The 24,315-nt window shown below is 38.4% G+C and overlaps 1 protein-coding gene across 6 annotated transcripts in view; it reads right to left on the reverse strand.

Annotated features, from left to right (window-relative positions):
- Positions 1 to 650: 650 nt before the first annotated feature.
- HAVCR1 (hepatitis A virus cellular receptor 1) overlaps positions 651 to 24,315 on the reverse strand; it is a 30,268-nt gene continuing 6,603 nt past the window's right edge. For 4 of the 6 annotated variants that reach the window (XM_036911699.2, XM_036911946.2, XM_036911777.2 and 1 more), the window contains exons 3-9: positions 23,244 to 23,582; positions 20,345 to 20,428; positions 10,761 to 10,868; positions 7,522 to 7,577; positions 4,513 to 4,624; positions 3,113 to 3,149; positions 651 to 975 (exon numbers count right to left, since the gene is read on the reverse strand). In XM_036911699.2, coding sequence (XP_036767594.1) covers positions 861 to 975; positions 3,113 to 3,149; positions 4,513 to 4,624; positions 7,522 to 7,577; positions 10,761 to 10,868; positions 20,345 to 20,428; positions 23,244 to 23,582 — 851 coding nt within the window. In that variant the 3' untranslated portion in view covers positions 651 to 860. Of the gene's footprint in view, positions 976 to 3,112; positions 3,275 to 4,512; positions 4,625 to 7,521; positions 7,578 to 10,760; positions 10,869 to 20,344; positions 20,429 to 23,243; positions 23,583 to 24,315 lie in introns of all 6 variants that reach the window. The other 2 variants (XR_005030193.2, XM_036912029.2) reach the window with 2 other exon arrangements.

A 24,315-nucleotide genomic window follows, 5' to 3' on the forward strand; every position in this document is an offset into this window, starting at 1 on the left:
TCTCTTTCTTTTTTTCTTTTATTTCTGTCCTACCTCATTTTAAATATTAGTTCAGAGAGCTTGACAGTTGTCTACGTAAGTGCCCAGAACTGTGGCACAGATGTACAGAAGTGGCATGCATTAGAAGTAGTTAAATCACATGGCAATTAATTTTCTTTCCCTGGTCTTTACTTGGTCTAGTCACTACCCTAGCTTCTTCCAACTGCAAAAATACTCTTCCTAGTCCCAGGGAAAGCACTTAATACCTTCTATTTCCAGAGCCATGAGAAACCAGATGTACCTATACTGGTAAAATCACACTCACTTCTATTTCCTCATGGGGGAAATAAAAACTTGTGTACCCCCATAATTTGAAACTTTTGGGGGACTAAAGAAATGTGACATTTGGCGTTACAACATAAAAAAACAAGAGATAATCATGAAATGCTTCCAAGTGAAGCACTTTTAGTCCCAAATCAGATTTGCTGATTTTAAGTCCTGATTCAACTTTTCTTGACAGTTTTGGTGACTAAGGTAGTTCTTTTCCTGTCTCCTCGGGAAGAATTCTTGATGGATACAGGGCTCACAGCGTCTTAAGAGAATATACAGTCTACAGCATTCATTTTATGTTTGGGAGAGAGCTCTGCAATGACCAGAAAGTTTGAGCCAACTTTAGTACAAAAAATTAAGACTGTATTACCAAGTGAGGTTGACTGTACACAGTTGAGCTAGAGTCACTCTACTCAACATCGTTGGTGTGTTCGAATGCATGTGAAATCGACAGAAAAATCATTCTGGAGCTTCAAAGGCCTCTGACATGGTGATAGCTGGTCACTGTTCCACAGTCAAGGGCATAAGGCCTTACAGGGCCATTCCATGTCTTACTCCATGACGTAAACATTGTCCTCAATAATGTAGATATTGTCTTCTGCTCGGACACGCACTTCAGCCGTACCTTGCAAAGCTCCAATCTGAGGGTCATTCAATGAAACCATGCTACAGAAAGAATGACATGAGTAAGGGAAAAGCAGACCACTTCCGAAGTATGAGCAGCATGATTGTTTATGCTCAGGCAAGACTGGGTATTTGCAACTCCTGGAGCCCCATTCACACAGCCTATGAAATGAATAGAAGCGTCCAGAGGTGCATATTAAGTTGCAGGAAAATCTGCTTAATAAGCAGGTAGAAAATCTAGGTAATATTTTTAAAAATCAGACTAATGTCCTTCAAGAGTCTCATGTAACAGAATACAAAAATTGAAAATCTAAGAAGACAGATATTAGACGTCAAATTAAAGAACTAAATCAAGATGCATAATCTTAAGGGTGGCTAAGAAGTGGTTTCTTTGGTTGATGTTTTTCCAACCGTGGATTTTAACCCTTTAGAGAGAGTTAAAAAATCTATCTAGTGGTCTACATCCTATGTTTAAGATAAACACACAATATAAAATATCAGAGCATATTGGATACAGTAAAATAGTATTGTTTCACCTAAGTGTGTACAGGATCACGATGTCAAAAACCCTACTGTGTGTTAAGGATCAGAATGTGAATGGATTAGATAACTTTTATAACATATTCACTCACACATCAAGAATACATAAAGGTCATGTGTTGAGTTTTTTATACAGCTGCTGCTTTGTAATTTGCATATAGTGACTGTTTTTATCACCTAAGTCTGCCCAGAAATTATATGGAACATAATGAGTCTTCATTCAGCTTTTATCTTTAAATGGACCAGTCATACATGTGTGAAAACAGTTTAGGTGTCAAGAGCTTAAAATGAGTCAGTGTGATACAGCTGCTTAAAAAAGAAAAGAAGTCATAAGGAAATGCTCAGGTTTTTCTGGGGTTTTTTTCATTTTGCTTTTTATATTTTACAAGATTTTCGACAATAAATGATAAAAAGTAGACCTTTTCTTTAAAAATTAGTGAAAGGACAGAGATCAAATGAAAGGGTGCTATGTTCCATGTTTTGTTTTGTTTTTCCTATCAGGAGTATTTTTTTTCTTCCATTCTTGGAAGCTAATGGTCAAAAACTTTTATAAGTTTGGACTTAAAAGCCCTAAGATTGGGCCTTTTACCAGCTGTGTGTTGTGACCATGGATGTCCACTTAACATTTCTAAACCTGTTTTTCAATCCATAAACAGAATAATAGTGCCTCACAGGTGTATTGCTATGCAGGGTATGTTGCAGTAACAAAACCTAACATTTACAGAGCACTTACAATGTGTTTGGCACTGTTCAAGGCACATTCAGTGGACTGGCTCATGTAATGAACTCAGATCTAGGAAAGACTGGGGGCAAACATCCACTGAAAGAGACTAAGAATAACTGATGACAGCCGAGGAGAGATGAATTTTAAAACAAAGCCCTTGTTTAAAACACAAGCTGGACCAAATGAAAGAGGCAACTTGGATTTGAAGTAATTATTTCCTACCGTTACAAGTATTCCATCTGGCCAAAGACCACAGGGCATGGGTACAACAAAGGAGATTTAAGTTTTAGTTGGGCTGTAGGATGGATTTACAAAAACTGTAAATTCAAATGCCTAGGAAGCCAAATAACCAATGTAAATGAGCAGAGCAGGCTGGGTATGAACAATAGAGGATGACAGGAACTGGGGAGAACTAGAGGCATTTCCCCCGCCACAGTGCCTTTGCACTTCCTTAGCCTGAGTTGTCTTCCTCCAGAGCTTTGCAGAGCTGCCTTCTACTCTCTCGGGGCTCGCTCAAATAGGCCATTACCCTGCTCTACTTCCTAATGGGATCTCTTTGGAATATAGTAGGCATTCAATAAACAAAATGCTGAATGGAATCAAAGAACAAACTAAAATGTCATTCAAATGTTCTATCAAACAAAATTAGTGACTTAGTTCTCTTGTTCTAAGAGGTTAAGATTGAGGTGCTCTTTCTTTAGCAGTCCTGGCACAATTCCAGGAAGATATAGAAAGTTAAAAATAAAAATATCATTGGAAGGTGTGGGCAGCAACAGGTGTCATTACAAAATCATTATAGTAGATTTTTCAGGATCCAGAAAATGGAAAGTTCAGGAAAAGGAAAGGGACACAGAGAAATTTTTCTTTTGCTAGAGTAGGAAATCAAAAGTCATCAACAAATGCTTTCAAACTTACTTTAGTTGCTCCAGCTTGTTTCTCATGCATAAATATTCTAAATTTGGGAGAAGTTGAAGAGAAAGTTAGACATGTCAGCCAAAAAGTTCATGAGCTCTCCAGGTAACTCCTTTCAAATCCATAGGACCCCAACAAACTCTTTAATGTAAAACATCTCGTTTTCTTTTTTTAAATTTTTTTTATTAAGGTATCATTGATATACACTCTTATGAAGGTTTCACATGAAAAACAATGTGGTTACTACCTTCACCCATATTATTGAGTCCCCCCCCCATACCCCATTGCAATCACTGTTCATCAGTGTAGCAAAATGCCAGAGTCACTACTTGTCTTTTCTGAGCTACACTGGCTTCCCCAAGACCCCACACACACACCATGTGCACTACTCATAATACCCCTCAAGCCCCTTCTCCCTCCCTCCCCACCCACCCTTCCGCACCCCTCCCCTTTGGCAATCGCTAGACCCTTTTAGAGTTTGTGAGTCTGCTGCTATTTTGTTCCTTCAGTTTTGTAAACAATCTCATTTTCATTAATGATTTCATGTAATCACTCACACACCCTGGCTTACTTTAATGCAGTTATTCATAATTATATTTCATTTTTTAAGTTATGACTTTTTTATTGAAAACAGTTTATATACAATATTATATTTGTTTCAGATGAACTTAGTGATTCATCAGTTTCATACATGACCAAATGCTAACCAATGTAAGTGTAGTTACCATCCATTACCATACAAAGACATTACAATATTATGAGCTATATTTCCTATGGCAGAGTTCCACCCCTGTGACTAAATTATTTTAAATTTTAAATTTGTAGTTCTTTATTCGCTTCACTGTTTTACCCAAACCCACCCCCTGTATTTAGTTTTTTTAAATGGACGATTGTGGTTCTTCCACAGGGGGCAGGTTACTTACACACACACACACACACACACACACACACCCCTACACCCATTAGATGGCTGCCTTTTGAAACCCTTTGTTCCAGACCTAACCCTGAAATCAATTTCGATCCCAATACCTCATTTGTGTTCCTTGTTAAATGGGTGTGGCACAATCCTCAACAGCACCATCTCTCATGGGAACAAAAATGGATTTTTGAGGAGAGGGAAGGAGGAAGAATGAACGTATCGTAGGTATTACAATGGTCTGCCACCTTCCAGATCCCAGCTCGACTCAACGGACTCTTACTTCTCAGTATTCAACTTCTCCTAGGGAGATTTCAAATTCCATTTTCTCTTTGCAGGCCAATAATTTTTGTTTTAAAAAAAGGTTAAGAAATCGGGAAGTTATATGAAATCGAAGGCCCTTGACATGTGGAGTCCCTTGAACCCTGGCAGTCTGGCTCTAGAAGCCTTGCTCTGTTCCCTTAGGTATAATCCTGAAATGACTTACTTTTGGTGATTATGGCAACCAAAAAAATGAGCAATACCACAGCAGGAATACAAATTCCAATGTAGAGTCCCTTACTGGTGATCATCCATGGATTTTGTGCCAAGGACACGTGCTAAGGAAACATGAGCAGATCCAAAAAGCATATTGTTAGAGTTATGGATAGAAGACATTTCCTAAAATAATGTACCCAGACATGTTTATCTTTTAGCCTTGGATTTATAGTAGGCAGGCTTTGCTTTCATTTTTATATTACATAAAAATTGCACGTTCATTTTAGAATGTGCAGCTAAGCATAAAGAGTTTTTCTAGGTCATGAGGAGTAGGACCAAGTGATCTGAGGTCGTAACCAGGTGGTGAAATTCTAAGAATTTAAAATTCAAAATGTATTCTGGGTTGATGGAAATGTTTTATATCTTGCTTGGGGCGCTATTTACATAAGTGCAACACTTGTCAAAACTCAAATTGTATGCTTTAGATGGATGCACTTTATGTGAATTATATATTACCTTAAAGAAATCAATAAGCTATTTCCATAAGTATATTCTTATGATATTAAACAATTTTTGTTCATATATAAGTTGACTTGGTGATGTTGCCTAATATTGTTTGAATGTGATGAGTTATTGAATTCGGTCCTTGATTATAGTCCATACTTTTTTTTAACTATAATTCAAAAATCTGTCAGTGTTTATATAAATGGTCTTGAAAGTAGCTGCTCACAGACCTGGCCCTCAAAAAATTAATTTAAAATGCTATGCAATTGAAGTTGCCTAATTTTATTTAAATGTGGTACAGTTCATAAAGGATAACCACCTCCTGGAGTAAGCCCAAAATATGCCAGGCACCATGCTCAGCTCCTTCATGTAGTTTAGCTCTAATCCTAAAGAGACCCACAGGGTGAGTAGTTAACAGAAAGGAAGTGGAAAATCAGAGAGAAGGATCAAGTCTCTTCCTGCAGAAAAGTTTAATCTCTGAAGTCAGGATCTTAGTTCTATTTAAATCACTGTGTGACCCTGGACAGGTTATTTAGCCTCTCAGAACCTCTGTTTCTGTGCTTGTCAACTACAGATTAAACATGTTTCTTGAGAAAGGTGCTTCCTGATAAACACTAGGAGGAACATAGAGGAAGGTAACCTACATTTCAGCCATCCTTGCTTAAAGGGGTAATGGCCAGTGGCTGCCAGGGAAAAGCCAAGTTATTACCTTACCGATAGAAGGTAAAGTGGTTAGATGGAATGTGGGATGTAGAAGGTAGGCTTTGCTTTCATTTTTTCAACTATTATATTACATAAAAACTGCATGTTCATCTTAGAATGTGCAGCTAAGCATAAAGATAGTAAAACCAAAATCAATCATAATCCTAACATCCAGAAACAACCACCATTACCATTTTTCATTATACCCTCTTCTAGAATCTTTTCCTTCTAGTGTTTTTCTTAACAATTACTATATTTGATATATACTACAGTATAGGTACTATTTTAAAGGTTGCTTTTTCACTTAACAATCAATAGTAACTGTCTTTCCATGTCAGTAAATGCACTGCAGTGATTACATTCTTAGTGGTAATATGTGGGTATGCTTAATTCACTACATAATGAATCCCTTACTCTTGAACATTTAGGTTGTTAAGAATATTTTCATGGTTATAAATAGCAGCAATTAGCATCTTTTCTCATACACCTTCATATATTTGTTCAATTCTCTCCTTAAGATAGAGTCCAGAATGCTGCAAGATTTCAAAATACCTGGAAGACAACTTGACACCCTCAGCATCAAGGGACAAAAGTCTATAATTTCACTACTGACTACCATGAATTTGCTTCTAAATTGCTTCTACTTTACTGCTAAATGTACCTTTCCTGCAGGTAACTGAAATCAAGAACAATCTCACCATTTAGAATATTTTTCTAAAAAAAGTCCAGCATGAGTCTGGCTATATAGCAAGAGAATAATCATTTACATAGTGGCAGTTATGATATTTAGAAAGTATACAGGGTCATCAGCCCACACCCATCAGATTAGTCAGTGCCTATGCCATACAAGTTGTTAAAAATTTTAATATCACTCCTATGTAGTCTCTCATTGTCACTAAGGTGTACAACACAAAGCTTTTTTATCCTAGTTAAATACCTTACCTTGCACAATCTTGAATTTCTCTTACAATGGCTATGTTGGCCTTTTCTCATCATGTGCAACCAGAAGAATTATTCTCGCACCTCAAACTGTCTGTTGCTTCTGTTATTTGTACATACTAAAAGAAAAGTTGTTTCTCCCAGAGGGTCCAAAAGAAAAGGTCCTATTGATAAATTTGTCTAACTTATTTGCAAAGATGGGGCTTTAATGAGCATCCTGAGACTAGAGTCCCTTAGCATTTTCTCAAGCTCACTGTGGAAAAAGTATGAGAAAATCTTTCAAAATCACAAAGATTTTTAAGATGTTAATACCTTAACAAGTCACCACATGGGGAGCCTTAGGTATAGAAAAACTCAGAAGCAGCCTCAAACTATATACACAGGATGGCAGTTGGGGTAGAAAAGGATAGCAAGGGGCTGGCGTTTAAACAACTGCACTTTCACTTACATAACATGTTTGTTTGGGGTGGCTTCCACTCCACCACACTGACTCAGAGTGTTATTCTCTAATGACAATTAAAGGCTTCCTTGGAATGTTGTATTACCTCACTCTCCTTGAGTAGTTCATTCTTTCTGGTTTTTGACCTGGAGAAAGTTTGCTTGCGTGTGTGTGTGTGTGTGTGTGTGTGTGTGTGTGTGTGTGTGTGCGTGCACACGTGCCCAGGCCCGTGCATGTAGCAAACAAGATTCTAACCAACTGGTCGCCTACGTGATCTTTCCAAATTAATTAAAGCATCCCAATTTAAGAGTCAAATTCTTTTCTTCCCTTTTTTTTTCTTTTTAACTAGAAAGAATAAATCTGTAGACCAGTCTTACAGAAGTAATCCCAAAATATAACTTGCTTTCAGGGAGACGCAGAAAGGAATATGCTTACAGTTTGATTGCTATGCCAAAGGCCATCTGAAGACTGTGTCACAGTGCCACTGCCATCTGCTCAACAAAAAGGAAAATTAATTAGAATTACAAAAAATATTGAATTTTCACTGTAGACACTAAATATATTCACATTGCCTTCTGGTGATGAATGAAAAGTTGAATAGTAATATGACCAAATGCTTCAGGCATTGCAAGACTCATACCAAGTTAGTAACATTTATTAATTTATCCTGTAAGTTTGTATTTCTTAACCATTTTGTCATGGACCCCTCAAAAATGGACTCTTTTTTTCCTCTCCTTTATGGGAAAAAAATGCATGTACCCAAAGTTTTATCTGTAATTTTAGAAGAGTCACAGAGGCCCATTCTTGGAATCAGGTTAAGAATGCCACTTAACAGCAAGTAATCAGTATTTTCATGCCAGCTAAAAGCCTGTCAATGAGTGCCCAGAGGCCGTATGCACTTCCAAAGGTCAGAATCACTGTATTCAGAATGGACATTATATGGGTTTTATCTTCAGAATATGAGTAAAATGTACTAAGATATCCAAAACAGGTGATATATAACTCTGGCCTTATATGCCAATGTACCTAGACTGTAAGGAGTACTTTAGAAAATATCTGTTCTATCAGCTGTAAGACCAATATATCTTTCACCACCTAAAATCCTAATAAAGAAGAATACTATGCCTTTAAGTTCTGAATGCTCAAATTTTAAAGAGTGTTTTGAAGTATCTACTTTGTGATATAAGACATATTCTGCTGGCCTTCCTAGGCAGCTCTAGGTCAGATACAGAATTCTCTTTTTACTGAGTATCTACCATACACTAAGCAATTTACATCCTTACAACAATTTCCTTAATCCTGTTTTATAGATGAGGAAACAGACTCAGAATGGTTAGATAAGTTTCCAACACCAATAAATGACAAGAGCATCTGTTCATAACCACCACACACATATTGCACTCCCAACCATGAATACTACAGATCTATGAAATTCCCTATCTATTGACAAAGCTGTGGAACCTCAGTGCGAATGGAACTGAACTAACCATATTCCCCAAAGCCTTTATATTACTGCCATGTTTACATTTTACATATCCTGAGACTGCTGCTTAGAGAGCTAAAGGCCATATCTAGGTTTAGACAATATCTACAATCTGGGCTCTGTTTGCAACTTGTTATGACCTTAATATGTCTTTTAAGGTACAGAACTGGATGATGCAGTAAAAACAGTAAAATAGATAAAATTTGAGTTCAATGCTGACAGTGTTCCTTCACAATGTGACCTTGATCACAGTCCTTTGCAACACATATATGTATGGATGTGTGTGTATATGTACATATATATATTGCTAGATGGGGTAACTTTGAACTATAAGCTATTCATAGTACCCATCTCATGAAGTTGTTAAATTAGATGATGCATGTAAAAGACTTAACACCATATTAGGTAAATATTAGCTATTATTATTATCATGTTATAATGGAAGGAACAGTGGGGGGAGAAATACTGTACAATGTACTTTCCAAACATTATGTCCTCTGATTATCGTTAACATCCAGGAAAGATGCAGCTATCTGCCCGTGGCACACAGCTTGTAACTGGCAATTGAACTTCAACCTGTGTGTCTCCACAGCAGAACTACAGGTCCTTCCCAGTCTAGCAGTGGCAGTAAATAAGGCCTGCCTTGAGAGAATTAAATGAGATAACATACGACCATTTCCTGGCACATACATCTATGGAAGGTGGGTGGCTGCCGTGATTACCAAAATTGCTTCCAGACCCAAATTCGTTGCTTCTGTGAGGATTTGGCTCAAGAGCCTCAGATATACTGCCAAGACAGCTATAATCACATGAGTCTCAGAGACACAGCTGCTCCAATGTCTGCTCCACTCTGGAAAGCTCTACCTTGACCAGGTTTTAGTGACATGATATTTTAGAAAATGATTCCCTACTCCTACTATCTTCCTTCTCACACCCTGTAAGTGTGGGGTGCAGCTGCTCCTACTGCTGTTACCTTGTTGTTATTATTTTTTTAAATCTATTTTCACTTTGTTTTTGTGCCCAGAAACAGCTCACACTAAGGACTCCAGTTTCAAAACCAAATGTCACCATTATCTAATCCTGACTGAATAGGTCCCTCTGTGAATCTCGCTGCAGGGCCATCTTAAATTAACCAGCTTCCAGGAATGATTGACAAAAGGTAAACCGTACTGGGGGTCCCCTACAGATTGGCAAGTCTTGAGTACAGTGAGTCATCTACAAGAGGAGTCTTGCAAAGCTGGACCTTGCTTGGTTTTAGCACTAGTGCAAGGACACGTAAGCCAGCTCTGCATACAAAGGGGTTCAGCACACAGCCCTCCCCAAACATACCACTCTAGGTAACAGAGTTATCTGGGAAAGGTGACAGGATTCAGCATCACTTCTTTCCACCCACCACAGTAAAGACAGGCTAGTCTTATATATCAGAAGAGTAGAGGTCATATTCTTTTTGTTTTTATTACAGTAACTACTTCATCTTCTTCAATGCAGACAGAGAACCCCAGCCCAGAATGGGGACACAGGGGGAAAATGTTTGAGGGGAACAGCAGGATCTCAGTAAGACACACCTCTTTGGTGATAGTGTTCATGTCCTCAACCATCTCAAAGTGTATGTGTGCAAGTTTCACAAGGCCTCAGGGGAACCTCCTGGCTGTATTAGGGACTGGGCCTTCGGCAAAGCAGTAATACAGGTGCCCAGTTTGGTCTGGATGCCAGAGGACTGGATTTAATTGCTTTAAGACTCTGGCCCAAGGAATCAAGTCCCAGAATAAGTCTGGAGTCAAGACTGGCTCATTTGATTTAGGAAAACAGTGATATTCATGTAGATGCTCCCAAATCATAAAAGCTACTACCTGCCAGCCAGGTATATGGCCTCAGGTGTTGTAACTAAGAGTCCTAGTGGCTATGGTCTCTATTACTGACCCCCTTTTACTGACCCCCTTTTAACTATGTCCAAGGCTCTTTATCTCATTTAATCCTCACAAGCATTCTACAAGATTGGTAGTATTTCATCTGTTTTACAAATGATAAAAACAGGTGCAGAGAGGGTAAGACATTTTTATTTGTTCAAGTCACATAGTTGATCACACTCAGGTCAGATCTGTCTTATTCCAGAATATGTGCTCTTAACAATGTGACAATGATTATCAAAATCTGAATGCTCCCAGGTGATCAGGAAAAAAAAAGAAGTTACCTGTTGGACAAGAGAACAGTGGTGAATTGGTAGGTTGCAGAGTCCTTGTTCCCTGCAGTGTGGTAGGCTGGGTTTCTGCTGTCTGCACTGGTGAAGATGAAGTGGCAACTGGAATGAAAAGAAAAGAAGAACTATGTTCCATTTGTGGAGGAAAATGCCCATCCAACAAAATAAAACTAAAATCAGCAATCACCATCAACTTCCCACAGTGTCAGCATCCAGCCACCCCATGAAGGCCCCTCATCTACCCACTTGCCGTAATTTCAACTACCTCTTAGAATTTTTTTTATTAAGGTATCATTGATAGACAATCACATGTGCAACATTGTGATTACTACATTCCCCCCTATTATCAAGTCCTCCCCACACCCCATTACAGTCACTGTCCATCGGCATAGTAAGATGCTGTAGAGTCACTACTTGTCTTCTCTGTGCTATACTTCCTTCCCCATGTACACCTTACATTATGTGTGCTTATCATAAAGCCCCTTAATCCCCTTATCCCTCCCTACCCACCCACCCTCCCCAGTCCCTTTCCTTTTGGTAACTGTTAGTCCATTCTTGGGTTCTGTGATTCTGCTGCTGTTTTGTTCCTTTGGTTTTTGCTTTGTTGTTATACTCCACAGATGAGTGAAATCATCTGGTACTTGTCTCTCTCCGCCTGGCTTATTTCACTGCGCATAATACCCTCTAGCTCCATCTATGTTGTTGCAAATGGTAGGATTTGTTTTCTTCTTATGGCTGAATAATATTCCATTGTGTATATGTACCACATCTTGTTTATCCATTCATCTACTGATGGACACTTAGGTTGCTTCCATATCTTGGCTGTTGTAAATAGTGCTGCGATAAACATAGGGGTGCATATGTCTTTTTGAATATGGGATTCTGTATTCTTAGGGTAAATTCCTAGGAGTGGAATTCCTGGGTCAAAAGGTATTTCTATTTTTAGTTTTTTGAGGAACTTCCATATTGCTTTCCACAATGGTTGACCTAATTTACATTTCCACCAGCAGTGTAGGAGGATTCCCCTTTCTCCACATCCTCGCCAGCATTTGTTGTTGTTTATCTTTTGCATGTTGGCCATCCTAAATAGTGTGAGGTGATACCTCATTGTGGTTTTGATTCTCATTTCTCTGATGATTAGCGATGTGAAGCATCTTTTCATGTGCCTGTTGGCCAGCTGAATTTCTTCTTTGGAGAACTGTCTGTTCGGCTCCTCTGCCCATTTTTTAATCGTGTTATTTGCTTTTTGGTTGTTGAGGTGCATGAGCTCTTTATATATTTTGGATGTCAACCCCTTATTGGTGTTTTATGAATATATTCTCCCATACCATAGGATGCCTTTTTTTCTAGTGATTGTGTCCTTTCCTGTACAGAAGCTTTTTAGTTTGATATAGTCACACTTTTTCATTTTTGCTTTTGTGTCCCTTGCCCAGGGAGATATGTTCATGAAAAAGTTGCTCATGTTTATATTCAAGAGAGTTTTGCCTATGTTTTCTTCAAAGACTTTTATGGTTTCATGACTTACATTCAGGTCTTTGATCCATTTTGAGTTTACTTTTGTGTATGGAGTTAGACAGTAATCCAGTTTCATTCTCTTGCATGTAGCTGTCCAGTTTTGCCAACACCAGTTGTTGAAGAGGCTGTCATTTCCCCATTGTATGTTCATGGCTCCTTTATCATATATTAATTGGTCATATATGTGTGGGTCTGTATCTGGGCTCTCTATTCTGTTCCATTGATCTATGAGTCTGTTCTTGTGCCATTACCAAGATGTCTTGATTACTGTGGCTTTGTAGCAGAGCTGGAAATTGGAGAGCATAATCCCCCTGCTTTAATCTTCCTTCTCAGGATTGCTTTGGCTATTTGGGGTCTTTTATGGTTCCATATGAATTTTAGAACTATTTGTTCTAGTTCATTGAAGAATGCTGTCAGTATTTTGACAGGGATTGCATTGAATCTGTAGATTGCTTTAGGCAGGATGGCCATTTTGACAATATTAATTCTTCCTACCCAAGAACATAGGATGAATTTCCATTTATTAGTGTCCTCTTTAATTTCTCTCAAGAGTGTCTTGTAGTTTTCAGGATATAGGTCTTTCACCTCCTTGGTTAGGATTATTCCTAGGTGTTTTATTCTTTTGTTTTTTCATTTTTTATTTTATTTATTAATTTTGTTAAAGCCAGCCAAATATACCAGTGGGGGGTTGTACACCAATTTTAGTGTCACTAATGTTAATAAGTTCTGATAACCCACTACCATTGGAGCAGCCAGGTGTTTTTTTCTTTTGATGCAATTATAAATGGAATTGTTTTCCGGATTTCTCTTTCTGCTAGTTCATCATTGGTGTATAGGAAAGCAACAGATTTCTGTGTGCTAATTTTGTATCCTACGACTTTGCTGAATTCAGATATTTGTTCTAGTAGTTTTGGAGTGGATTCTTTAGGGTTCTTTATGTACAACATCATGTCATCTGTAAACAGTGACAGTTTAACTTCTTCCTTACCAGTTTGGATGCTTTTTATTTCTTTGTGTTTTCTGATTGCCGTGGCTAGGACCTCCACTATTTTGTTGAATAAAAGTGGGGAGAGTGGGCATCCTTGTCTTGTTCCCGATGTTAGAGGAAAAGTATTCAGCTTTTCAGTGTTAAGTATGATGTTGGCTGTGGGTTTGTCATATGTGGTCTTTATTATGTTGAGGTACTTGCGTTCTATACCCATTTTGTTGAGAGTTTTTATTACGAGTGGGTGTTGAAATTTGTCAAATGCTTTTTCAACACCTATAGAGATGATCATGTGATTTTTGTCCTTCTTTTTATTGATATAGTGGATGATGTTGATGGATTTTCAAATGTTGTACCATCCTTGCATTCAGGATGAATACCAGTTGATCATGATGCATGATTCTCTTGATGTATTTTTGTATTCAGTTTGCTAATATTTTGTTGAGTATTTTTGCATCTATGTTCATCAGGGATATTGGTCTGTAGTTTTCTTTTTTTGTGTGTGGTGTCTTTGTCTGGTTTTGTTATTAGAGTGATGCTGGCTTCATAGAATGAGTTTGGAAGTATTCCCTCCTCTTCTATTTTTTGGAAAACTTTAAGGAGAATGCATATTATGTCTTTTCTAAATGTCTCATAAAATTCAATGGTAAAGCCATCTGGTCCAGGGGTTTTGTTCTTGGGTAGTTTTTGATTACTGATTTAATTTCATTGCTGGTAATTGGTCTGTTCAGACTTTCTGTTTCTTCCTGGATCAGTCTTGGAAGGTTGTATTTTTCTAGAAAGTTGTCCATTTCTTCTAGGTTATCCAGTTTTTTGGCATACAGTTTTTCATAGTATTCTCTAATAATTCTTTGTATTTCAGTGGTGCCCATAGTGATTTTTCCTTTTTCATTTCTGATTCTATTTGTGTGTGTAGATTCTCTTTTTTTCTTGATAAGTCTGGTTAGGGGTATAATTACTTTGTTTATTTCCTCAAAGAACCAGCTCTTGGTTTCATTAATTTTTTTCTATTGTTTTTATTCTTCTCAATTTTATTTATTTATTCTCTGATCTTTATTATGTCCCTCCTTCTACTAGCTTTAGGTCTTGTTTGTTCTTCTTTTTCCAGTTGCAATAATTGTGAAGTTAGACTGTTCATTTGGGATTGTTCATCCTTCTTTAAATGGGCCTGGATTGCTATATACTTTCCTTTTAGAACTGCCTTCGCTGTGTCCCAAGGAAGTTGGGGTGTTGCACTATTGTTTTCATTTGTCTCCTTATATTGCTTGATCTCTTTTAATTTGGTCATTGATCCATTGATTATTTAGGAGCACGTTGTTAAGTCTCTATGTGTTTGTGAGCCTTTTTGTTTTCTTTGTACAATTTCTAATTTCATACATTTGTGATCTGAAAAGTTGGTTGGTACATTTTAAATATTTTTTAACTTGCTGAGGCTCTTTTTTGTGACCTAGTATGTGGTCTATTCTGGAAAATGTTCCAGGTACACATGAGAAGAATGTGTATCCTGCTGCTTTTGGGTGGAGTGTTCTATAGATGTCTGTTAGGTCCATCTGCTCTAATGTTTTGTTCATCGCCTCTTTGCCCCTACTTGTTTTCTGTCCTTTGGAGTAAGTGGTGTGTTTATGTCTCCTAAAATGAATGCATTGCAGTCTATTTCCCCCTTTAATTCTGTTAGTATTTGTTTCACATATGTAGGTGCTCCTGTGTTGGGTGCATAGATATTTATAATGGTTATATCCTCTTGTTGGACTGCCCCCTTTATCATTACGTCATGTCCTTCTTTGTCTCTTGTGGCCAATCTTTGTTTTGAAGTCTATCTGTCTGATACAAGTACTGCAACACCTGCTTTTTTTCTCCCTATTGTTTGCACGAAATATCTTTTTCGATCCCTTCCCTTTTAATTTGTGTATGACTTTGGGTTTGAAGTGAGTCTCTTGTAGGCAGCATACAGATGGGTCTTGCTTTTTTATTAATTCTGTAACTCTGTGTCTTTTGATTGGTGCATTCAGTCCATTTACATTTAGGATGATTATTGGTAGAAATGTACTTATTGCCATTGCAGGCTTTGGATTTGTGGTTACCAAAGGTTCAAGGATAGATTCTTTACTATCTAGCAGTTTACCTTAAGTCACTTATTACGCTATTATAAACACAGTCTGATCATTCTTTTTGGTTGCCCTTCTTTTTCTTCCTCCTTCATTCTTTATATGTTAGGTATCATATTTTGTATTCTTTGTGTATCCCCTGACTGACTTTGTGGGTACCTGATTTAATTTTCATTTGGTTAGTATTTAGTGGTCTTCCTTTACTGTGGTTTTATTTTCTCTGGTGACAGCTATTTAGTCTTAGGCACACTTCCATCTAGAACAGTTCCTTTAAAATACACTGTAGAGATGGTTTGTGGGAGGTAAATTCCCTCAACTTTTGCTTATATGGGAATTGTTCAATCCCTCCCTCAAATTTAAATGATAATCTTACTCGGTAGAGTATTCTTTTTTCCACACCCTTCTGTTTCATTGTATTGAGTATATCATGTCACTCCCTCTGGCTTGCAAGGTTTCTGCTGAAAAGTCGAATGATAGCTTGATGGATTTTCCTTTGTAGGTGATCTTTTTTCTCTCTGTGACTGCTTTTAATACTCTTTCCTTGTCCTTGATCTTTACCATTTTAATTATTATATGTCTTGGTGTTGTCCTCCTTGGGTCCCTTATGTTGGGAGATCTGTGGACTTTCATGGCCTGAGAGAGTATTTCCTTCCACAGATTGGAGACGTTTTCAGCAATTATTTCTTCAAAAACACTTTCCATCACTTTTCCTCTCTCTTCTTCTTCTGGTACCCCTATAATGTGAATATTGTTCCATTTGGATTGGTCACACAGTTCTCTTAATATTCTTTCATTCCTAGAATCCTTTTTTCTTTCTCTGCCTCAGCTTCTCTGTATTCCTTTTCTCTTATTTTTATTCCATTTACTGTCTCCTCTACCTCACCTAATCTTCTTTTAAATCTCTCCATTGTCTGTTTCATTTCGGTTATCTCCCTCCTGAATTTGTCCCTTAGCTCTTGAATATTTTTCTGTAGCTCCATTAGCATGCTTACGACTTTATTTTGAATTGTTTTTCAGGAAGATTGGTATTTCAGTCTCACCGAGCCCTCTTTCTGGTGTTTGAGGGATTTTGGATTGAACCAAGTTCTTCTGCCTTTTCATAGTCCTGAAGTGATGGGAGTGATTGCAGTAGAGTGGTGTGGGTTCACTGGGAGGACAAAGTCCCTTCCTGCTTGCCAGTTGTTGTGCCTGTCTCCACTTTTTGTGCATGTTAACTGTACATAGGGATCAGCCTCTGGGTTAATCCCCTAAACTGCCATGGGCAGAGTGGCCCTTGGAATGGCCTAGAGTGATGGCAAGGTTGCAGGTGAGCAGCACAGGTTCTGCAGTGAGAATAAAGCTCCTTCATGTTTCCCGGTCTCAGAGTCTGTCTCCCCTCTCTGTGCCAGTTAACTGCGCATAGGGAGCAGCCTCTGGGTCTGGGCCAGTTAGCCACATGCAGGGAGAAGCCTCTGCATTAAGCTGTGTAGTTGCTGTAGGCAGGGCTGCCCTCTGGCTTGTCTGCAGCAATGGCAGGGACAGCCGGTTTATGCGCAGGTGCTGGCAGGGAGGAAGGAACAGCAGACTGCTTATCATGGTGAGGGGCCTCAGGACTGCATTGCCAACCAGGGGAATAGGGCACCTGAAGCTCCTGAAAGTTCCCAGCTTGCTGGGCTGAGTGTGCCAGGATGATTTTGTCCACCAGTTCCTTTTCCTAAACCCTTGCCTCTTTAGCAGCCTTCTCGTCTTTTAAAGTGCCTGCTTTTCTTTTTTTCCCAGGGCAGCTAGCTGTGGGAACATGTTTTCAGTCTTAGTCCCAGACTTTGCTTTTCAGCCCCTCTAATCTCCAGAGCACCATGCAATGTGGGTCTGTGCTCCTGGGGTAGATTTCTAGGGTTTGGTATTTAACAGTTCTGTGCTTCCACTCCCTCCCCACTCTGATTCTTTTCCTCCTACTGGTGAGCTGGGGTGAGGATGCTTGGGTCCCACCAGGTCATGGCTTTTTACCTTATCCTTTTCCATGAGATGTTGACTTCTCCCAGATGTAGACTGGCTGGTGTACTGTTACTTCTGGTCACTCTTTTAGGAGTAGTTGTATTGCTGTATTTTCAAAATATATGTGGTTTTTGGAGGAGATTTCTGCCACATTACTCATACTGCCATCTTTTCTCCACCTCCCCTCTTAGAAATTTATTCAAAGATGGCCTTGAGGCATTGCATTGCTATCTAGGTATTTCATTATCTTGAATAAATCTGACCTAAATAATGATCTAGATAGTTTATCAATATACAGGATTACCTCACATTCTTTATATTCCTAGGATCCCCCTAAATATACAAAGTCTAAAACAGTGTATCTTATGTAGGAAACCCAGTTAACCTTTTATTTACAGATGTGACACGTCACCTTCACAGAACAGGGCCTGGGAGCTGGCACTAATTTGTCCTTCCTACTTCACAACAGGCCCAGTCTGGATTTCCTGGACTTAATTAAATTCTCAATTATCCATTCACACATCTTTCCAGAGAAATGCACATATTGATGAGCACAGAATATATAACTCACAATACTTAATTCCCTAAGGTCTCTTCAGGACAACGATATTGTCCAGTGTCTGACCTTTGATGATGATTTATAGCCCTCAAAACAACACTCCTGGTAGACCTTGACCCCACTCCTTCTTCAGTTGAGTTCTGGATGCTTCTTTGGTAAGATTGATTTCCTGTGTTATCTAACCCATCCTCCATATCGCACCAAAAAGCTTCCCTAGGAATTCCCCAATACAGGACTATGTTTCCCTTTCCTTTCTTGAACTTCCTCCTTTACTTTCCATCAGGTATCTCACCTTACTTGCTATGCTGACACTTGCTCTTAATGAGATCTTTGTATTCCTTCCTTTTAGCGTACCACAGAATGTTAGAGCAAGTTAGTGGTGCTGGCTGGACAAGATTTCCCAAATGTAGGCTTTCCTTGCCTCTCACTGATCTTTCTGTTTTCCCTTCCCCACCATGGGCTTCACATTTCAGCATCACCTTTTCTCATGTTCTGAACTGTCTTTCTGTTTTCCTCTAATGTGGCTCTATTTAAGCACTAAGAACAGGACAATGCAAGAAAATCAGATGACCAGAGTCTTTATCCAACTTAGATCTGGTCTTAACTTCTCTCCTAAGTTTGGGTCTTTGGGGGCATCTTTCTTTTCTCCTCCATTCCTACAACTTTACATCCAACCATTCCATAAATATTTTAGGCAACTAGCATATACAAGAGGCACTGGGGTAGATGTAAAGACAAATGTCCCTGTGTTGGATCTGTTCCAGTGTTCACCTCCTTCCTGTTCAACTCTGAACTCAAACGCTTTAGGAGACCATCAGGATAAGGGTAAGGCTCAATTAATATTATCCCTTATGAGGTTACACAGGCACACAAACCAACACTTATCTTCTGCATCTCTGATTTAAACAAACTTATGCATGTTCACCAAGTCCACTAATCCATCTACCTGTGCAGGCATAAGTATTAAGAAGCAAAATCAGTATTGAGAAGGTCAACAGATTCTCTAGCATATCCAGCTGATTATATTGCAAACTTTTATGGCTCTAAAATCCTAGTTTTAACCTAAGGCCCTTTCTTGCAGACTCAGCTCATAGCCCAATCCTTCAGATCCCTCCAAGTTAAATATACACATGGTTCAATGGGAGTCAAGGGAAATCAATATGTTCCATCATATTTTTCTGGCTAACAGGTTGTGACATCTCTGTAAGTTTTCAGAATCCAGAGCCACCTCAAGGGGGTCAAAGAGTTTTACAGGCTTTGAGAATCTCCACTAAAAGTTAGCTTTTTATCCTAGAAATAGAAGGTTTGAACTTTAACTTGTTCTCAGAATTCAAGCTATTTCCCACCTATAAATCAAGTTATTCCCCATTTGTATTAAAGCTAAACTCTTATTTATTTGAATTTTGAGATATGAACCATGTAGTCTGAATTGATAAAAACAAATGTGTAAGTTCTAAATCCCTGAAGTCCTTAAATATGATGTTTCCTTTTTCATCAGTATAAATAGCATCTTTTGCAATTTCCTTGCTACATAAATAAATTAAAAGATGCTAGAAGTGAAATTGTGTAAGTCCCTGACTTCCCTGAAAAGACAGGGTAATTGCATAGAGGTTTTTTTCAGTGAGGATGTCAGATCAGGACAAATTCATCCAAACATTAAGCTCAGTGCTCAAGATAGAAGGCATGATCCAGTAGTTTAAAGCACAGTCCCCAAATTCAAGTTCATGGAGACAAAAGCTTGACTGACCCAGTTTCTATCCATATGACTCTAACAGTGAACTTAAGAGTCTGCCTCAGTTCTCCAGGTTATAAAATGCAATTGAATCACACTTATAATGATTATATATATTACATATAATATATATATATATGATTATATGATTATATATATTATATATATAATGATTATATATATAAAATGCAGGGTTTGTCATAAGAATTAAGCAACATAATACTTTTTAAGCATTTAGCATGGTTCCCAGCACCTAGAATATAGTAAATGTTAACTTCTCTGAAATCCTATCATCAAGTGGAGTTTCTGACTTCAACATGAACTACACGATCTCTATTCAGATTTCCTTGTGAGGGCAGAGTCTAATTAACCTGACCCCTGTCCTCTGGCATTCCTTATTTTTCCTCACAAACCTGTCCAGTGAACCAAATCCATACCATCCTTATGATGTTCAAAATCAGTGGTCAGGCTTTTTTTTTTTTTGGCTAATAATGAATGCCTTTGGGATTCTGACAAAAAGTTATGGGACCCCTCACACTGAAAATGATTTTCTGCACAAAAGGTGCATATAATTTGGGACTGAGGGCTCATAGACCCTATGAAGCTCATGTTTGGAACCCAGGTAAGAACCTTTATCCTAGATTGTGCTTCTGCCTTAACACAGCCTATCATTTGATGACCTCTGGGCTCAGAAACACATCTACTTACCTGGTTGGAGGCTCTGTGTGGGTGCAGGCATTGGAGGAGCAGAGGTAAAAACCCTAGGTGATGTTGGAACACGGGTGACCTCAGCTGGAGTTAGAAATCAACGTGAAAGCAAGGATTAATCAAGCAGCAGGAAACAAAAGCCTTGTGCTGGGCCTGCACACCAATCCAATCAATGAGACACTGTCCCAAGGCAGAACTGGGTACTAACCTCCTCTCAACTCAGACTTCTTGTCATTGGTCACCTAGAATCTGCGTCAGGGGAGGGCTTGAAGACACACTTGCAAAAAGGAAACAGCTGTGCTGAAAAGTATATATTATGTGGGGGTGGGGGAGTTTGTAGGTGAAAAATGGCACCTGGGATTTGCCTTCAAGCACTTTGAAAAGACCACTCATACATATCAGATTTATGTATCTTCATAAACATCTGTGAGGTGGGGAGCTATCTGTGAGGCAGAGCCTGCAGCTGTCTTTATCCTCTTAGTAGTGAAGGACAAGACTTAGAACAGTAGTTCCCAGGCCCAGAACATTTACCAAATAAATAGCACTGGGTTCAGTCATTCCTGAGGGTACCCTCCCAAAGGCCCCGCATCCTAAATGAGGATGAACTCACACCCATTAGCACATGCTGGATCACACAGATGATTTGTACTTGTGATTAGAGGGTGGACTAGATCTTCTAGGCTTCCTTCCCACCTAAGAGAATCACAACAGGTGATAACTTTGACTCTTTCCAGAGTCAGAAGCAGTGTAGGATTCTATATCACTTACTAGGTCTCAGAGCTACCCAGAGAGAGCAATGGAACTAGAATTAAGCTTTAACACAGTGCCTGGCACAAAAGCAGACCAGTGAAAGACTGAATCAAGAATAAATACTTTTTAATCTCACCAGGTCCCTTTTTTTTTTCCTGCAAGAAGTTTTCTTAAATTTCAACTCTACTATTAAAAGAAAACCTCAGGTCCCTTAGAAAAGGGTCAATTGCTTTGAAGTTTGAAGCACTTCCTTCTGAGAGAGCTAACTTAATTTGGAATCTAGCCAACTTTTGCTTGAAGAGGAAAAAATGTTTTTTCAACAAATATTTGTGTCTACTACATGCAAGGCATTAGTCTAAAGCAGAGGCAAGCAAATTTCCTGTAAAGGGCCAAGATAGTAGATGTTTTAGGGTTTAAGGCCCCTTTTGTCTCAGAAGCAGTTGCTCAAATCTGAGAGTGTGAAAGAGCCATACACAACATATAATAAATGGGTCTGGCTATTTCAATAAACTTTATTTATAAAATAGACTGTGATCCTGTTTTGTAATCTGATCAGTCCCTGGGGCTCTACTTTGCTGACCCCATCTAACATATAGTCTATAAGAGGCTTTTAAGAAGAGAATAATCCAATCCCTTCCCTCAGTGTTTAAAGTCTAATATAGAGAAAAAAGCAAGCATGCAAAAAATATGATCAAAGGAGCATAAAGGAAACAAAGAAGAGGAAACCTAATAGGATTGTCTAATGAACTTGTCTTCTTCAGTGGTAAGTACTTTCCTCAGAAAGAAGCTAGGAAACTATAAGGGTAGATGCTGGTGAGGAAGAACCCTAACAGAAGGTTGAAGAGTAAGCTTGGACTGTGAAAACTGCAAGAAACTTAAGCAAAGAATTGGTTATTGGAGGCAAAGTTACTTTGGCTCAGTTATGGACCCACTTCCCACTGGACAGAGCCCTGCCTTTGTAAATACCTGCCTATTAAAGAATTTCTAATCCCTATAAGGTCTCCTGCTAATTTCTTTCTATGTCATTAAAAAAAATTAGCCAGACCGATAATAAAATTTCGCAATTCCCAAAACGTTGTAATCATAATCTTCTCTCCACACGATGACTCCTCACATCTGTCTATAGCACAGGGTATCACCACCCTCTTCTGGCTTCCCTAAATTGCCTCCCAGATATAGTTTCCCCACAGTCAGCTATTTTATTCATCAGAGTTAACTTTATTACTTGCTTTCATAAAGGAAACAGCTGAATCCAAAAATTGAGAGATTGCAAAATCAAGTTCCTCTTTAATTAAAAACAAAAGAGACATAGCTTATTAAAGCCACAGGTAGTGGGTTCTATCCAGTGAATGACCTGAGTGGAAGAAGATTCATTAGGGAAGGGTACCAGAAACCAGGAAATCCTGAGGAACCTATTCCTTTCATCAAACACTTAGGAAAATTACGATGTCTAAATCAAAATGGAAAAATGTGCATAAACTTCCATGATTTTTGGATTTCATGAAATTCTTAAAAGCAACTGGTAAACAGTTACTGGGATGCAAATGTTCTCATATTGCAAAAAGATTTTCAATTTTAAACAAGCAATTTTGTGATATGATGTGAGACATGCTTCAAAAAATCCAGAGGGCAGAGGGAAGAGGCAGAATCATAGATGCTCATACAAGGTATATGCAACAGGGCTCAGCTGACAGTTGGGAAGGCTACTTTCCAATTGGGTGGAACTACTCAACAGTACCTGATAGTAGCAATGTAATAAGTTTGAAATTCTCTGAAAGAGTCTTAAAATGTTAAGGACATTTAACAATTCTTCTAAGATACAATTTCTCAGGATAAAAATGTTCACTGTATTTCATAATGGAGCAGTGATGGTTTTTCATCACCCAACGAGCATTTTTGAAGCACTGCTGTAGGAGAGAGCTTGCTGACTGGGAAGATTCTCTAACCTATTGTCTTGAATCAAGGTTGGTCTTAACACTTCATTCTCCAGAAATAAACGTTCTTTTTATTTCCCACTGGTTAATGGAAAACAAGATTTGTAGGAACCTCCCCTTCCCTTATTAAACGAAGAGAGAAAATTACTACCAAACAGTAGACATCTTGGTTAACCCATAAAAGTGTTCAAAGGAAGAAAAGAAGATGAGCTCACCTGGCTTTATCTCCAATGATAAGGTGCGTTTCATATCATTAAACCACCCTCGGTGCTCAACACGGCAACAATACTGGCCACTGTCAGCCTGGGCTGCATTCTCTATGGTCAAAGACACATTCCCTTCCAAAAGGTCTCCCTCCAGCTTATAACGTGTGTGCTTCTGAAAGGTGACATGGGTTCCATCAGTCCAGACAAGTTCGTCTGAGCATAGATTACTAGGACATGTGCCTCGGCCCCAGCACATGGTTGTGACTCCATTAGCTGTTGAGTAGGTGCAGGGCAGTGTGACAGGCTGACCCACCACTCCACTCACTTGTGCATCAGAAACTACAGCATCTGCACATTAAGAGAAAACAGAACATGGAGCCTCGAGATGTTAATTTTACATTTATTTTCACTTTTACTTTTTATATAGTATTTTTTGCAATCATGTGATTGAATCTCATATCTTGAATTTTTAAGATTATTAGCATTACCTATGTTTATATATTCTTTATCAGCATTATTGTTTGTTATTAGTAAGTAAAACATAATTTAAGCTTTTTTCTGTATTTAGGACTAATAAGATAGCTTTCTCAGAGAGAAATCACTGCATAAGGGCAGCAATATTGTCAGTCTCCTAATGAATATGGCCAAATTTCTTTCTAAAAGGTTTGAGCCAAACGACATTCCAGTAATACATGAGCATGTATTTCATCCTGTGTTTGACAGTCATATGCTTATTAAATAGGTAATACAGACATGTAGCTTTTCCACTCTCCCAGATTCAATTACTGTATCAACAGAAATATATTTTTAAAATTCTATTGCATTTAAATTTTTAATTTTTACTGCAATTTTTGAGCTGCTATTGCAAATGAAGTCACCTCAGAACACCTCTCTCTTAAAAAAAAAAAGCAAAGCTATCATTTTGTTAATAGAAAACTGTTGGTTTTAAGGCAGAAGTCTAGTAAACTCTTCAGAAATCCATTTAGAAAATGGCTTTCTAATACTTCCAGAAGGAACTGAGGAGGCTTATCACAGGCTTTAGGATTGGTCCCAAAAAATCCAAACAGGGATCCCTTCCCAC

Source organism: Manis pentadactyla, chromosome 2 (assembly GCF_030020395.1).
Source record: "Manis pentadactyla isolate mManPen7 chromosome 2, mManPen7.hap1, whole genome shotgun sequence".
NCBI classification, from domain to species: Eukaryota; Metazoa; Chordata; class Mammalia; order Pholidota; family Manidae; genus Manis; species Manis pentadactyla.